The sequence below is a fragment of the Penicillium hispanicum genome (assembly GCF_028827665.1).
Source record: "Penicillium hispanicum strain IBT 35686 chromosome Unknown utg000003l_segment0_segment0, whole genome shotgun sequence".
NCBI lineage: Eukaryota > Fungi > Ascomycota > Eurotiomycetes > Eurotiales > Aspergillaceae > Penicillium > Penicillium hispanicum.
This window is the reverse complement of record NW_026623195.1, coordinates 890418-904070: the sequence shown is the minus strand read 5'-3', so window position 1 is coordinate 904070 and position 13653 is coordinate 890418. Positions and strand designations below refer to the sequence as shown.

Genomic DNA, 13653 nt, shown 5'->3' with positions numbered 1-13653 from the left:
AAGCCTTGTCAGATTAATTCCTTCTCTTTCATTCTTTCCCCTCAGTTTCTTCATGTCTTCCTCCATCCCTCACTTTTCTTCCTCTCTCTACGTGAATGACTCAAGCCGAGTATTGAGTACTCAGTCTAGTAGTGTCTGTACTCGACAGCCTGACATATTACATTACGTCTTTCTTTTCTAGCTATACCCCCCAGCTCCCGACAGTGCCAGCCTGTTCGTCTACAATGAAAGACATGCATGTTCAAACTCCAACTGGAGTTTAGATGAGCATTTCGTTCGTATGTAAGACGTGTCTCATTGAAGCATAGACAGAAAAGAAAGTTCTCATGTCTCCTGCAGGAACACTTGGATTTACCCCGTAGTTGGGAGGTACCTGGATAGTCACAGTGATTAAGACACTTGGCGTACGTCGGACATACCACCTAGAAACTGCCTGGCCCGGTGGCGACTCCGCGGACCTCCATCAAGTCTGTGACGCTGCGCTCCGACAACTCAGGCAGGACCTTTGCCAGAACGGTCTCGATGATTGCGTAGACGAGGTGCTTGTTACAGTACGCATCAGCGAACAGGTCCAACAGATCGGTCTCGATCGTGCGCAGGAGGAATAAGTCCTCCGGATCAACGACGGGTTCGTCATCGGCGCCATCTGTGCGCACGCGCTCGGCGGCAGGACGTTCGTCGCGGCCACCCGGCGTCGCAAAAGCCGAAGAGGCCAGCGGTACTGGGGACGGCTCCGTCCCCTGAGGTGGCGACGATCGGGGCGCGTCCCCACCACCCTCCTCGATGGAGGCGGGTGGGGAGATGGTGGTGAGGGAGGACGAACTCCCAGTGGTGGTGCTGCAGGTACGATCACCGCTGGAGGGAGCCGGAACGCCGAAGAAGGTTTGTGCGACCTTGCGCGGAATCACGGCCAGGAGACTAGCTGCACATCGCCGCTTGATAGCGGCGATATCCTGGCTAGACGGCGCTGTTCTTTTCTCCGACCGCGTTGGCGGGCTTGTCAACGGGACGTTGACCGCATCGTCTACGGTCGATGATACGGCCGCAGACCCAGGCAGGTGGTCGCCACCACTGCCCGTGATATTAATATGATTGCTACTCCCGGCATTACTTTTAGCAAGCGTCTCGCTAACAGAGCCAGGTGCCCTGGCTCCTTCCAAAATGGGCTGCGCGGGGTGAGTGGGAGCAATAGTAGCAGCAGCAGCAGGAGTAATAGAGGCCGTACTAAGGGCTTTCCCGCTGGGCGTCGGAGGCTGCACGGACAACTGCGGAGTCGGTCCCGAGGCACTTCCAGTATTTACTGCCGTTGTCAGGGATGCTGGGCGGGCGCTGGCCGGGAACAGAGCAGTCCTCGTCGCGAGAAGAAGGTTGGGCAACAAAGTGGGGGCTAGCACGTATTCCTCGATTGTATCCCGGAGAAATCTGTGGAGTCAGCGCAAGGATCTCATCGTGACATCGGATGAACCGAAAGCAAGGCAAAAAGCAAAGTGAAGCGAAAAGCGAAAATCCCTCTCGACTGTGGAGCTCGGGACGTTGGCTGCCATCGCGCTGCTCTTTCGGACGAGTCCCACCGCTAGGACGAGCTCAACTTCAACCGAGTTAGGGCAATTGCGAAGTGGGGGGTAGGCGGAGCAAAGATCGGCCTAAGTGTGGACATGACGAGGAGCTTGGGCCAGCGATTGGTGTGTAACAAGGACATCACTCATTCAAGACCCTCGAGTGAGAGGCAAGAAAGAGCGAGGAAGAAAGAACCAGGCGGGCCCGCTTGCTTCTCTCTTAGCCCCTTCTTTCCCTTCGGCGGGTAAGATCCCGGCCGCGGTGCCTGGCGCACAACGCGGGCTTCATGCGCCAACCTCGGTCAGGATGCAAATTCGAAACCTCGCTATCAGGAATTTCGCTGATTGGATCCTTGATAGGAAAATCGCTAGTCTCGGCGCTGGAGTCTCTTCATGCAGGTGCCCAGAAGGGCATGGTCATCCATCGCCGACGAAAGGGATCGGCATCAGATGATTTCTGCTCGTGCGCGCTTTGCCCCGTCCGGTCAGAGTAGAGTTTGAACGGGGTTCGGCAGCCAGAAAGGTCCCGACTTCACCCCCCCCCCCCCTTCCCCTTGTCTGGCGGTGTTCTTTTGCCGGTGTTGATTGTGTCCATTTTGGCAGCGAGGCTGACTTGGAAAATTGGGATTGGATGTATTGGATGTATAAGCCCTTGCGATCCACGCACGCTGGGACAAAGAGAGCGGCACGGAAAGGGCCGGGCCCCGCCGCTATCACACCGCGACAGAAAAATGAGACGCAGGTGGAGGTGGGCAGAGGGAAAATGGGAAGTGAGCAAGAGCAGCACTGCTAGTTCAATCGAGCCTCGCTCGGACCAAGTCGAGGCGGCCAATCGAAGGCCGGAATCGCCAGGTCAGCCAAACGGTAATGACCGTACCGCTGGTATCATGACCCGTACAGTGACGGTATGGAGTCCGGCCGTACCTTGGCAAGATCAAGTGATCGATGTGGTATGCGAGCACGACGCTTCATCGTCCCACCATCACTGCCAGGAGTGACACTTACAGACCTCGTAGATCGCAGTTTGGATATCGCACCATTTCTCCACAGTCGAGAGTTCATGCGGTGCGAGGGCCGAGACCCGGAGCGGCGTAGAGGCGTACAGAAGAGAAATGCGCCGGAGAAATATCAAAATAGACTCACCTGTCAATGATGCCATCCGTATCACCAAGCCTGCCTGGTCCTGCCAGAACGAGGTGCTGAACGAGGGCGAACAGTCCCGAGAGCCACGGCATCCGTTCGGAAACGCCAAGCAGCTGCGACGCCATCGAGTATACCCGGTAACCGAGAACCGGGCGCTTACCTGCGACACCGTCTGACGACGACGATTCGATGCCCTCCCTCTTCTGGGGGCCTGGCGTTGCAGCGGGAAATGAAACACTGGCTCCGTGCGAGGATCCTGACCCTGGACTTGATGCGACGCGGAAGAGACCCGTTGCAATGAAACGCAAAGCGACATACCCGACATAAATGCTCTGGAGAATGTTCCATATCCAGACGGTGGCTTGCGATTGGGCAGCAGGTTCGGACTTCGCAGGCTCGTCGTCGGTGGAAAGCAAACCGAATCTCTCGAGCCGGTTGGTAGCAATGCCGGTGGTGGTGTCTGGGTCTTCCGCACTCTTACCGTGTCTCACCATCGTAGTGAGCTTGGTGGTTACTTCGTAGAAGAACTGTGCTTCACATATCCTGCCAGCGACTTCTTTTCCCAGAATCAAATCGGCCAGAACGTCCCCGACCAGGGTGCGTAGACTGTTGTTCTCCAAATCCTCTGTGGGCAGAAGGACCGCCAAAGTTCCATTCGCCAACAGCCGCCTATAGTCAGACTCATTTTCAGCCTGCGCGGTGATTGTATCAGGATCTGTAGCATCTGGGACTGGGGACAACCCGGGATGAGGATTCAGTTCGTGGTAGAGTGCACGATGTGACGTTGGCAGTCCCGATAGTTGCGACCTCTGCTTGGCAAGTCGGTAAGCTAAAGAAAAGTGCCGTAAAGAGTCAGCACTGGATCGCGATCTCTATCATTCATCCGACGAAGGCCTCCAGCAAACCTCCCCCCCCAAGAGTTAAGACAGTCGGGTCTTACAGAGAATATGTGCTTCCACAAGCGCTGGGATATCATCCAAAACTAATTGTGCAACGTCGATCTGGCGTATTCTTTGTTCAAGGGCGCGGGTGCAGTGCGCAACGACCTGGAGGACTTCATTGACGAGGGTTTGGTCTGGTGTGATCTTCGAGTACCACGAATAAACAAATTCCTTGATGAGGATTGCAAGGATTGCATAAAGCTGACGATCAACTTCATTGGAGCTCGTGAGCGGCGGCAACAGCTCTTCCGGAGGTTGTAGGGAGGATGCGCCCTGGCTACTCGTCTGGGGGCAGAGCACGCGTCGAATCAAGACCACTGTGGCCTTTTCACTGGTCGCATCGAGGGGCTCATCTCTGATTCCAGACTGCCGTGTGCGCAGTCGTGATGAAGGGCGTGCAAAAGGTGGGTGTGTCGGCGAGGGCAGCGCGGTGGACCTGGAGCTGGAGGTGGTCGGGCCAGCCTTCAGAAGAGAGACGGGCTGCAAGCCGGGGCGAACAGAATCGGTCATGGCATCACAAGAGCCCAGGTTGATCTGGAGCCGATCCTGGGCTGATCACAGAGCGTATGGGCGCCGACCCTTCTGGACGAACCCAAATGGCAGCTGTCGCGTTACCGCGAAGTCGATGATTTGGAGCTTCCTATTGTGGAAAGTAGGGCTTAGGGTATTGATAAAGGGCTTATCTCGTGCGGGGAGAATGGCCCCCGTCGTGTTGATTCATTGTCCGCTGTTCACATCAACACCTCCCTTTCTAACTTGTGAGAAATGTCGGTCAATGCTGCAGTTGAGAGTCCTATTCCATTATGGCTGGACTGTGACCCTGGTAAATCCCATGAAAGCTGTGAATATCTAATATATCATGGTACTAACCCTCACCCCCAGGCCACGATGTAAGCCTCTTGTTTTCTGTCGATGTTGACAAGATATGGCTCGTACTGACATGCTCAGGATGCCTTTGCAATCTTGATTGCTGCACAGCACCCGTCCCTCAGGCTTCTAGGTATCACAACCATCCACGGGAATGCCTCTCTAGAGAACACGACGGCGAACGCCGGAAGTGTCTTGGAGGCCATCGGGAAGCCGGATATCCCTGTCTACCCGGGGACCCGCAAGCCATTTTCTCGACCCGCACTCCATGCCCCTAATATCCATGGTAAGTCAAGAATAACGATATGTGAAAGCAAGTGACATGGAAGTAGTAACATTCTTATCGACGTTCGTTGATAGGCGAATCGGGCCTTGACGGTACAGATCTCTTGCCGAAGGCTTCTCGGCCACCAATTACTGATAAGAACCCAATCCTGGCCATGCGCGATGCCCTTCTGGCTGAACCAAAAGGCACACCGTGGGTGATTGCCACTGGCACTCTGACCAATGTTGCTCTCCTCTTTGCGACCTTCCCTGAAGTGGTGGATCATATTCAGGGGTTGAGTCTCATGGGGGGTGCCATCGGCGAAGGCTTTACAGATGCCCCCATGAGCAGGTTGCCTGGAGAGAAGTCTCGTATTGGGAATGTGACCCCTTGGGCAGAGTTCAACATTTATGTATGACGTCTTCTCCTTTGGACCCCTGCAATACCAGTAGAGCTTCATCTGATTTGGCTATGCAGTGTGACCCGGAATCTTCTGAATCCATCTTCAGCAACCCTACTCTTGCAGCCAAGACTACTATTGTCGGGCTAGATCTCACCCACCAGGTCGTTGCATCCTTGGATGTGCAAAACCGCATCTTGCACGGTTCTAGTGACTCATCCAAGCCGCCCACCGTTGTCCGACAGATGCTGTTTGATCTCCTGATTTTCTTTGCCTCCACATACAGGGACGTGTTTGGTTTGGATGAAGGCCCTCCACTTCATGACCCTCTTGCAGTCGCTGTGATTTTGTCGACGCTGAATCCGACGTTTGCCAAGAAACATCCCGAGCAAGCCCTTAAGTTTGATGACAAAGGTGGTGAGCGATTTGCTCTTAGAATTGTCACGGATGGCCGTCATGGAAGTGATGTATCCGTCACTGGCCAGCTGGGACGATCAATCGCGACCCCAGTCGATGGACCTGGAGTTGCGATCCCTCGGGGAGTCGATCTTGAGGCGTTCTGGGGCATGGTTCTCCAGTGTATTCAATTGGCCGACGACTGTAACGCAGATCGGACGTGATAGATGTTCACGGCAAGTAGATTAGATTAGATAGCTTGGTTAGAATTGGCTGAGAAGTCGTGCATATAACCATTCTCCACATCCTCATGTGGGTCGCACGAACCTTGTCCAGGCTATCTGTAGATAAATCGTGCACTCGTACAAGGGTCCCCATCTGTACCATGTATAGTGACAAGCTGACCTAGGATATGTTTCTGTCAACAGATGTTTGTAATATATACCTAGGTATTAACGCAAAGCTATAAGCCGCTGGGCTTGAAGTATCTCGGGCTTCTCAAGATGCAAGTGCAGATAGCGGTTGTGCAGCTTCTAGAAACTGAGGATCCAGGTACGGAGAAGGGGATATGCATCTGGATTGCCGCGCCCGAGGAACCATCATGCCTGGCGCAGTGTCGCAGTGTGGTCAACTGTAGGACTGATCGATTGGAATCCAGCCATAGTCTAGACTAGGCTTCAGCAACGGAAGAATAGCATGATTATGATTGTGATGGGGATCGAGTCGCCCGGAGAAGGCACGTCATGTTGTGCGCCGCTGGTTCTCCACATTTGACCAAGCCGCGCGAATCCCATCCCCTTCGCCTCGGCATCGATCTTCCCCGGGCTCTTTTGAGGCGTGTATTGCCCTTGCACATCGTGCGCCGTTGCCCAGGGTCGTCGCATGTCCCTCTCGATCATCCTGCCTCCTCGCTGACGGCGGATTCCGAGCGACTCCCGAGGAGATGCCGCCTCCCAACTCGGCATCAGTACGTCTTGCTTCCTGGCACCATCTCCCGCTCGCCATCCACCACGGCCCAACCGCACACTGACTCTCGGTGATCTAGCACGGAACGCCTGCGTTATCGCCCACCACTCCCGCGCCTGAGCCGCAGGCGCGCCGGTCGTCGAACCCCGACTCGCCAGTCCCTGCGGAAAACGACAGCGCCCATGACGAGAATGTGAACTTCCTTCGATCCCGCGCCCTGCTCTACAGCCAACTATTGCCCTCGCTCAGCCGACATCGCCGCCGATACCAAACCTCACATCCGCGACCCATGGAAGACGAGGACCGCATGGACGTGGATGACCCCGATAACCTCCACCTGTCCGTCGAGATAAACCGTCGTATCCCTATCGTTCGTCGTCAGCACGACGACCCCACCAACATGCCCAACTACGAAGGTCGTAGGTCGAATCCCCGGTCGTTGTATGGCTGGGCGCCCGGGTCAGAGGATGAGGATGATGACGCCCGTCGGGGCGGCGACGAGTCGGATGACGACCAGATTCAGCCCTTCCTCCATGCCATCTCAGACCGTAGCACTTCCTCCGTTCGGCCCAGGAGACACGACTCCACGGATATCCTGCCACCACTGATCCCTCCAGATGAGTCTTCAACGGCGGCGAGGAATCAATCTCGGAACTCGCCGATCTCGACAATGGAGGCCTTGTTGCAGTCGGCGAGACGACAGCCCCGGCTATCGCGGACGCGCACTCTGGAAAACTATCTATTGGACCGGTATACCAATCGTTCTAATGGAGAACCTGATGAAACCGAGCGATCGGGAGGTCCAACCTCATCGCGGGCGTACCGCTATCGACCTCAAAACCGTGGAGACTCCCACCGCGTTCTCACACATAGCGATCTGCGAGCCCGGGCTGCTGCGCATCGACAGATACACTCTACCAGCTCGGGAGACTCGCTTTTGAAGGATGCAATCACATACCTTGATCGTCTACGGTACTCGAACTCCTTTGAGGAAAGCATCAGCTCGGCAGCTGCGACAGGGCTCGTCTCGTTGGAGAACTTCTCTTGGAAAGACGATGATTTCATTCTTGACACAAACTCGATCGCGCCACCTGCAGCATGTTCCTGGTTACAATCTGGCATGGTTTTCTCAGGTTGCCAGCGGGCTGCGAATGCAGGCTGCCCGGTGCTCTCCCAGCGTGTTCCAAGTCCTCACGGTCCCAGCGATCCTGTAATCGTCAACGGCAGTGACAGTGCTCGGATCAGTGTGCACACGACAACCGGCCGACGCTACTTGGCCAATAGCCGTGATGAGAACTGGCCGGTCAAGGTCACCATCCACAACATCAACTACTCTGACATGACCCTTTCCGGGACCATGGAAGCGTACAACATCCCCGACAAAACTTCTCCCACCCACGATGCACATATCATTACCTTCCTGGAAGGCGAGATCATCGACTTCAACAACCATACACTCGAAACCAAGAACTTCAAGGCGGATGCGGATATCGATAGCACATATTGGCGAGAACTGCAGCCGTTCAAGGATCTGTCTGATTCTGAGATCGCCAAAAATCTTCTCAGCAGGAAGTGGGTTACCGAGGAACTAGCAGAGGGTTGGATCCTGATGCGATGGAAGGGTGAGTTGAGTGTGTCTTTTGTGGCAATATCCATCCCTAGATTCCGCCCCAATCGGTATTAACAAGGACTAGAACGATGCTTCATTACGCCCACCGATTCGCGTCAAGGCCTCACCATCTCTGGATTTTACTATATCTCCCTTCGACGGACCGACGGTCAGATTGAGGGTCTCTATTACGACCCAGGCAGCTCGCCATATCAGCAGTTGTCTCTGAAACCGGAGACGGGGAAGATGGTTCGTCCGTCCTACAATTTCCGGTAGGCGTAGGCGGGCCTCGTCCCGCACTTGCTCCAGTCTCCTGAATTTCTGTCATTTAGCGGTGCCGTATAAGTTCCGGCCGATTTCAATGGTTGACCTGGAGGAAGTGCAGTACTGACTCCCCATCTCGGCGTTTGGGCACATTCGGGAATGACATCCCTCATGATTGAATCTTTGCATAGCTGCCAGGTGTTACTTCTCCGATTTATTCTTGATTTGTGTACATTTTATTTCCGGAGGACAGCTCGTGGATGGTCGGCCTTGTTACGTCTTATCTATGGGAAAAAGAGCTTCGTATCTGCAATTTTCAATATCTGTCTTGCACGAGCGTGTTGCGAGCCATTGTCATCGTCCTGCCTGGGTCTAGGATTATGTTATTCTCGCCGAAGATGCGATGTTTCTCCCATGCTGTTACCGGTCTCCAAGGCTGGCGCCTTTTATTCCAATCACTCTCGATGCCCGAGTCCCTGCTAGACCGCAATATCCGCGTTACTCACTGTAGCAACCTATCTCTCCTGGTATACCGAGGGCTGAGGCGAGGAGTCCAGTTTATTGTGGATGTTTGCAGTGCACCTGGCTCGGTGGCTGTGATGCAGGGAGGCAGATTCAGTCATGAACAACCACTGCATTGGTCCGAGCGGGATAACCTCGAGGGAGTATTAGCCACGGAGATATCATGAGGCTCGTTATAGTACATCGGCCTGGGCGAATTATACCGCTGGAATCGGTGGACGGCGATGACTCTACGATACACTATGCAAAGGACAGAAGCAAAAAGAAAGAGCAAGATTCATTAGGTCGGAATACCGAAGTAGGAAGATCAAACGCAAAAGATAAAAAACACAAAATCAGCCTCTGCGCCTCGAAATGCGCAAATACAATCTTGTAGGCAATTGCGGAACAGAAAAGACAAGACACGACAAAAACAAAGTAAAGCAAAACGGGACAGAACAGAACAAAACAAGACGCAGCCAGCAATCAACGCTTTGCAAAGTAGACCCTGAACCCAAAACACAAAAAGCTCTGATTTGCGGAAACACAGGTAGCAGCGAGCATGTCTTCGCATGCCCATTAGCTGCTCGGAGGCACCGGCTGCTCGCGATGCAATTGTAACCCCCCACACTCCAGACGGAAAGAAGAATTGAGATGTCACGGATAAGGCCGGCCCTATGAAGCTGTAGGCTCACCAGGCTGTAACGCAGGCGTGGGCCTCTCAAGAGTCCGGCGAGGAGTAGTAGAAAGGAGGTGTGGTGTGTGTGGAGGTGGGGGGACAGCGACACCTTCATTTCTGGAAGGCCATGTATTCAAAGGTGATCATGGTGCCGCTCTCAAACTCCGTTGGGCGTCGGACAGACACTCGGTACTTGTAGCGGTTCCAGATTTCCTTTATCTTCTCATGCAACTCGCGCGCGGCGGGAGTCTCGGGTGAATCGTCGAGCAGAGGCCTGTAGTTGCGGAACTGGGTCTTGTCGTAATTGGGCCAGCCCACCAGCTTGAACATCTCTTCGTAGAGAGGTTTGAGCTCACGCTGTGCTGGGCAGGGGAGAAGTTTGAGGGACAGTCTGGTCACCCAGTACCAAACATAGACGAAAGGGTACAGCTTCCGAGGGTAGGTCCGAGTGCATTCAAGAGTGATGCTCTTCATGAAACCCTTCTGGAAGGGGAACTTGTAGTTCATGAGGATTCGAAGAGGAATGCTGCGCTCCATGTCGGCAGCCGTGTCAAGAGCATCGGCGTATTTCCTGCCGACCAAGCCCAGGTCGTCCTCAGCCATGGCGATAGTAAGGTTGTGGATGTGTGGGAGGTAAAACATCATGGTCGTGGGCTGTTCGAAGAGCTCATTGAACGAGCCCTCTGGCGGAGCATTGTCCAATGGGACGGGGAAGAACGGGATGCCTCGGCCGATATACATGTCGTGGACACGGTTCAGGACCTTCTTTGGGATGTGCTTGGTTGTCTGAGCGGTGTATCGGTGGAACAACCACTTGTTGTCCCAGAGGTAGTGCTTGGCCTCACGGTAGACCTGCTTGCAGGTTCGCAGGAGCTGGGGAGACACAATGGGCAGGGCCAATCTGGCCGCGTCGACATCCCACTCCTGGGGCGTGAAGCCCCGCGCCTTGACGGCGGCCGGCAGGTCGAGACGGTGGATGTCCATCCAGAGCCCGCGGGGGGTCCACAGGCAGTACCTGTAGACCTCCCACCGCAGCTCCAGAGGGAGCTCCAGGAGAGGGAAGGTGGTCTCTGGGTTCTCACCCATGGTGAGAACGAGATTGAAAAAGAAAGTGAGACGAGAAGATGGGAATGGAGTGAAGAGAGAAGAGGGAGGCAGAGAGAGGGGGATAGAGGAAGGAAGAGAGTGAATGGAGATGAAGAGGAACTGTTGTGCTTTGCAAGTGAGATCAGTTGCCCTAACAGCACGCGCTGAGTCTGTTGCCCTAGTTTCGCTTCATTCACTTCTCTCACTGAGTCACACCAACAATGGCAACAATACCTGATATGGCAACCATAACAACAGTCCCAATGACAGCAACAACAAGCATCCCAGCACGACAAACTAGTGCTCTCGTGCATTCCCACCTGCTCTCACCTGTCACCACTCGAGATCTATACTCCCCCAACTACTCCATTGCCGATTGCCCAGAACACTTCTTCATACATCCATGGGTTCCAAAGCAACTTCCACTGTGGTAAGCATGTGAGCATGCCCTCTGTAACGAGTTCCTTTAGCTATACAATGTAGGTGGTTGCGGATAGGTTGTTATGATGATCACACTGGAGCGTAGCAGCCTTAGAGGAAGATGGCCCTTTTCCCATCCCGTCTCTCGACGTGCCCAAGGATAATCTGGTGGAAAGTTGACAGCCGCAATGGGTACGCCTTACGGGTTCGCAATGGGAGAGACCATTATTCCACGAGTTTCTTGAGGACCCTTGGTATAGAGACGTGGTCAATCCATTGCTGGACAACAAAAAGATCGAGGAAAATGACACAGGATACCTTTTGGCTTGTTCAGCAGCAAAGAGACTCCTTGCTTATTGTGAAAAGCGCGCTCAATACACCAGGTGCGTTTGAGAAAAGGTGCAAAGCGTCCGGTTCCAACTACATGACGTGCATAGTCATTTTGCTTTGCGACTCACAGTGGGAACCTTGGCAGATCGTCGGTCGATATTACTGGCCTTCGCGATCGACATTCAGAAACGCTGTTTCAAGTGTCCTGCGTGCCATTACCCAGCCCGCCAAAGGGATTCCTCGAGCAATTGCCGTAACCCTATGGACATGCTTGGGATGGACCTCATCGGCCCCTTCACCCCGGAAACGAATCGAAGCCACAGACACATCTGCTTGGCAGTCGACTACACGAGCCGACATGCCTGGGCGAAACCGACCGTCACCGCTGTTGGGGACTCGATAGCTCCAGACACGTCATTGGTCCAGTGGGGATGTCAGATCGAAGGTCGTCTTATCAGCGATGCCTGGCGACGGCCGGAGCCGCCCCTTCGGGAGTGGCTCGACGGGCTATCAGATCCGGCCGCTTTCCGGGCCCGCATTTAATACTCGATCCCCATGGCCTTCCCGTCACTTCCAGTCTGCCACACTCACCCTGGAACCATCATAATATGGCAAATACGCATGATAGCAACGCGGACGCCATCGCGGTGGCTATTCCCACCGATGTGGAGCTTGTGGCTATCACCAGCCATACCACCAAGCAAGACGACCCATTCCTCGTCGCGTTTGCCGAACCCTTCGATGCAGAAAACCCCAAAGACTGGCGTACTGGCCGTAAATGGGCCGTCACGGACGTCCTCTCTGCCACCGGATTCAACCGCATCATGGTGTCAACCATCATGGCGCCAGCGCTGACCATTATTGCGAAAGAATTCGATATGAGCTCAGCGGAATCGGCGATGGCGCTATCGATCTACCTCCTGGCCACGGCACTGGGGCCCCTGGTGATCGGTCCCCTGTCCGAGGTATATGGTCGAAAGCCCATTCTACATGCTTCGAATATCTGGTTCCTGGTGTGGAACATTGCGTGTGGGTTCGCGAACGGCAAGCAGATGCTCATTGCTTCTCGTTTCCTGGCAGGATTTGGTGCCAGTGCTATCTATGCTCTAGCCAATGGAGTTCTGGGTGATGTGTGGCGACCAGAGCAGCGTGGACGCTCTCTCGGGGTCTATCTGCTGATCCCTTTGGTCGGGGCAGCAGTTGGTGCGTGCCACGGCGGCCTTCAAGATCGTTTGATGAAGCAGAGAACTGACCTCCTCAAACAGGCCCCATCATTGGAGGTTTCATGGCGGACCGCACGACCTGGCGGTGGATGTTTTGGGCCACCTCGATCTTCCAGGCTGTGATGATTTTGGTCTCATTCACTTCCTTCCACGAGACGTACGAACCACTCATTCTGCGGCGCCGAGTAGAGCGCATTCGCCGCGAGACGGGTGATTCCCGATACTACACGCTCGATGAGCGTCTGAATGCCAACAAGTCGCCGACGAGAGTTTTAGGAAGAGCTCTGATCCGACCACTTCGGCTGCTATTCTTGCGTCCGATTATCCAGATCACGTCTCTGATCTCCGCCTTTAATTACGGTCTCCTGTACATTGTCCTTTCGACCTTCTCCGACTTGTGGACAAAGCAATACCACCAGTCCGTCGAGATTAGCGGCTTGCATTACATCGCCGTCGCCCTGGGTGAGATTGTGGGAAGCCAGCTTTGTGCAAAACTCATGGATAGCCTATACCATCGGCTCAAGGCTCGTGCGAACGGGGAGCACAACCCCGAGCTACGCATACCAGCTGTTTTCCCTGGTCTAATCCTCAGCCCCCTCGGCTTGTTTTTCTATGGCTGGGCAGCCCAGTATCGTCTTCATTGGGCTGTTGTGGATATTGGCGCCTTCCTGGCTATGCTGGGTTTGCAAATGACTGGCATGCCGTTGCAGGCGTACGTCATGGAAGCGTACCCAGAACACACCAGCAGTGCAGGGGCTGCCTCCCAGTTTCTTCGTAGCCTGACTGCGTTTGCGTTTCCCCTCTTTGCACCGAGATTATATGAGGTCCTAGGATACGGCTGGGGCAACAGCACTATTGCTTTCATTGGCTTGGTTGTGGGACTCCCGGCCCCGTTGCTCATTTGGGCTTATGGTGCGAAGCTCAGAGCCCGCGCGCAGACAAGCTACTAGGGCGACGCCCATGCTTGACTCGTGGAAGAGCCGATCGTGTATGCTCTGGGCCTTATG

At 54.5% G+C, this 13653-nt stretch overlaps 5 protein-coding genes across 5 annotated transcripts; 3 read left to right on the top strand and 2 right to left on the bottom strand.

Annotated features, from left to right (window-relative positions):
• Positions 1-422: 422 nt before the first annotated feature.
• Positions 423-4150, bottom strand: N7459_002744 (PXA domain-containing protein; the record flags this gene model as incomplete). The annotated part of the gene is made up of 3 exons (XM_056941929.1): positions 423-1422; positions 2700-3528; positions 3640-4150. The coding sequence occupies 3 exons, from the start codon at positions 4148-4150 to the stop codon at positions 423-425; spliced, it is 2340 nt and encodes a 779-aa protein (XP_056801812.1).
• Positions 4151-4405: 255 nt separating this feature from the next.
• N7459_002743 (uridine-cytidine N-ribohydrolase) lies at positions 4406-5792 on the top strand (the record flags this gene model as incomplete). The annotated part of the gene is made up of 5 exons (XM_056941928.1): positions 4406-4463; positions 4523-4530; positions 4589-4793; positions 4868-5184; positions 5250-5792. 5 exons carry the CDS (start codon positions 4406-4408, stop codon positions 5790-5792), a joined length of 1131 nt encoding a protein of 376 aa, XP_056801811.1.
• A 279-nt stretch (positions 5793-6071) lies between these two features.
• On the top strand, positions 6072-8419 carry N7459_002742 (GID4/VID24 family protein; the record flags this gene model as incomplete). Its single annotated transcript, XM_056941927.1, has 4 exons — positions 6072-6201; positions 6348-6535; positions 6614-8156; positions 8229-8419. The coding sequence occupies 4 exons, from the start codon at positions 6072-6074 to the stop codon at positions 8417-8419; spliced, it is 2052 nt and encodes a 683-aa protein (XP_056801810.1).
• A 1279-nt stretch (positions 8420-9698) lies between these two features.
• On the bottom strand, positions 9699-10673 carry N7459_002741 (uncharacterized protein; the record flags this gene model as incomplete). Its single annotated transcript, XM_056941926.1, has 1 exon — positions 9699-10673. One exon carries the CDS (start codon positions 10671-10673, stop codon positions 9699-9701), a length of 975 nt encoding a protein of 324 aa, XP_056801809.1.
• A 1358-nt stretch (positions 10674-12031) lies between these two features.
• Positions 12032-13596, top strand: N7459_002740 (MFS transporter; the record flags this gene model as incomplete). The annotated part of the gene is made up of 2 exons (XM_056941925.1): positions 12032-12626; positions 12689-13596. 2 exons carry the CDS (start codon positions 12032-12034, stop codon positions 13594-13596), a joined length of 1503 nt encoding a protein of 500 aa, XP_056801808.1.
• Between the last annotated feature and the right edge of the window lie 57 nt (positions 13597-13653).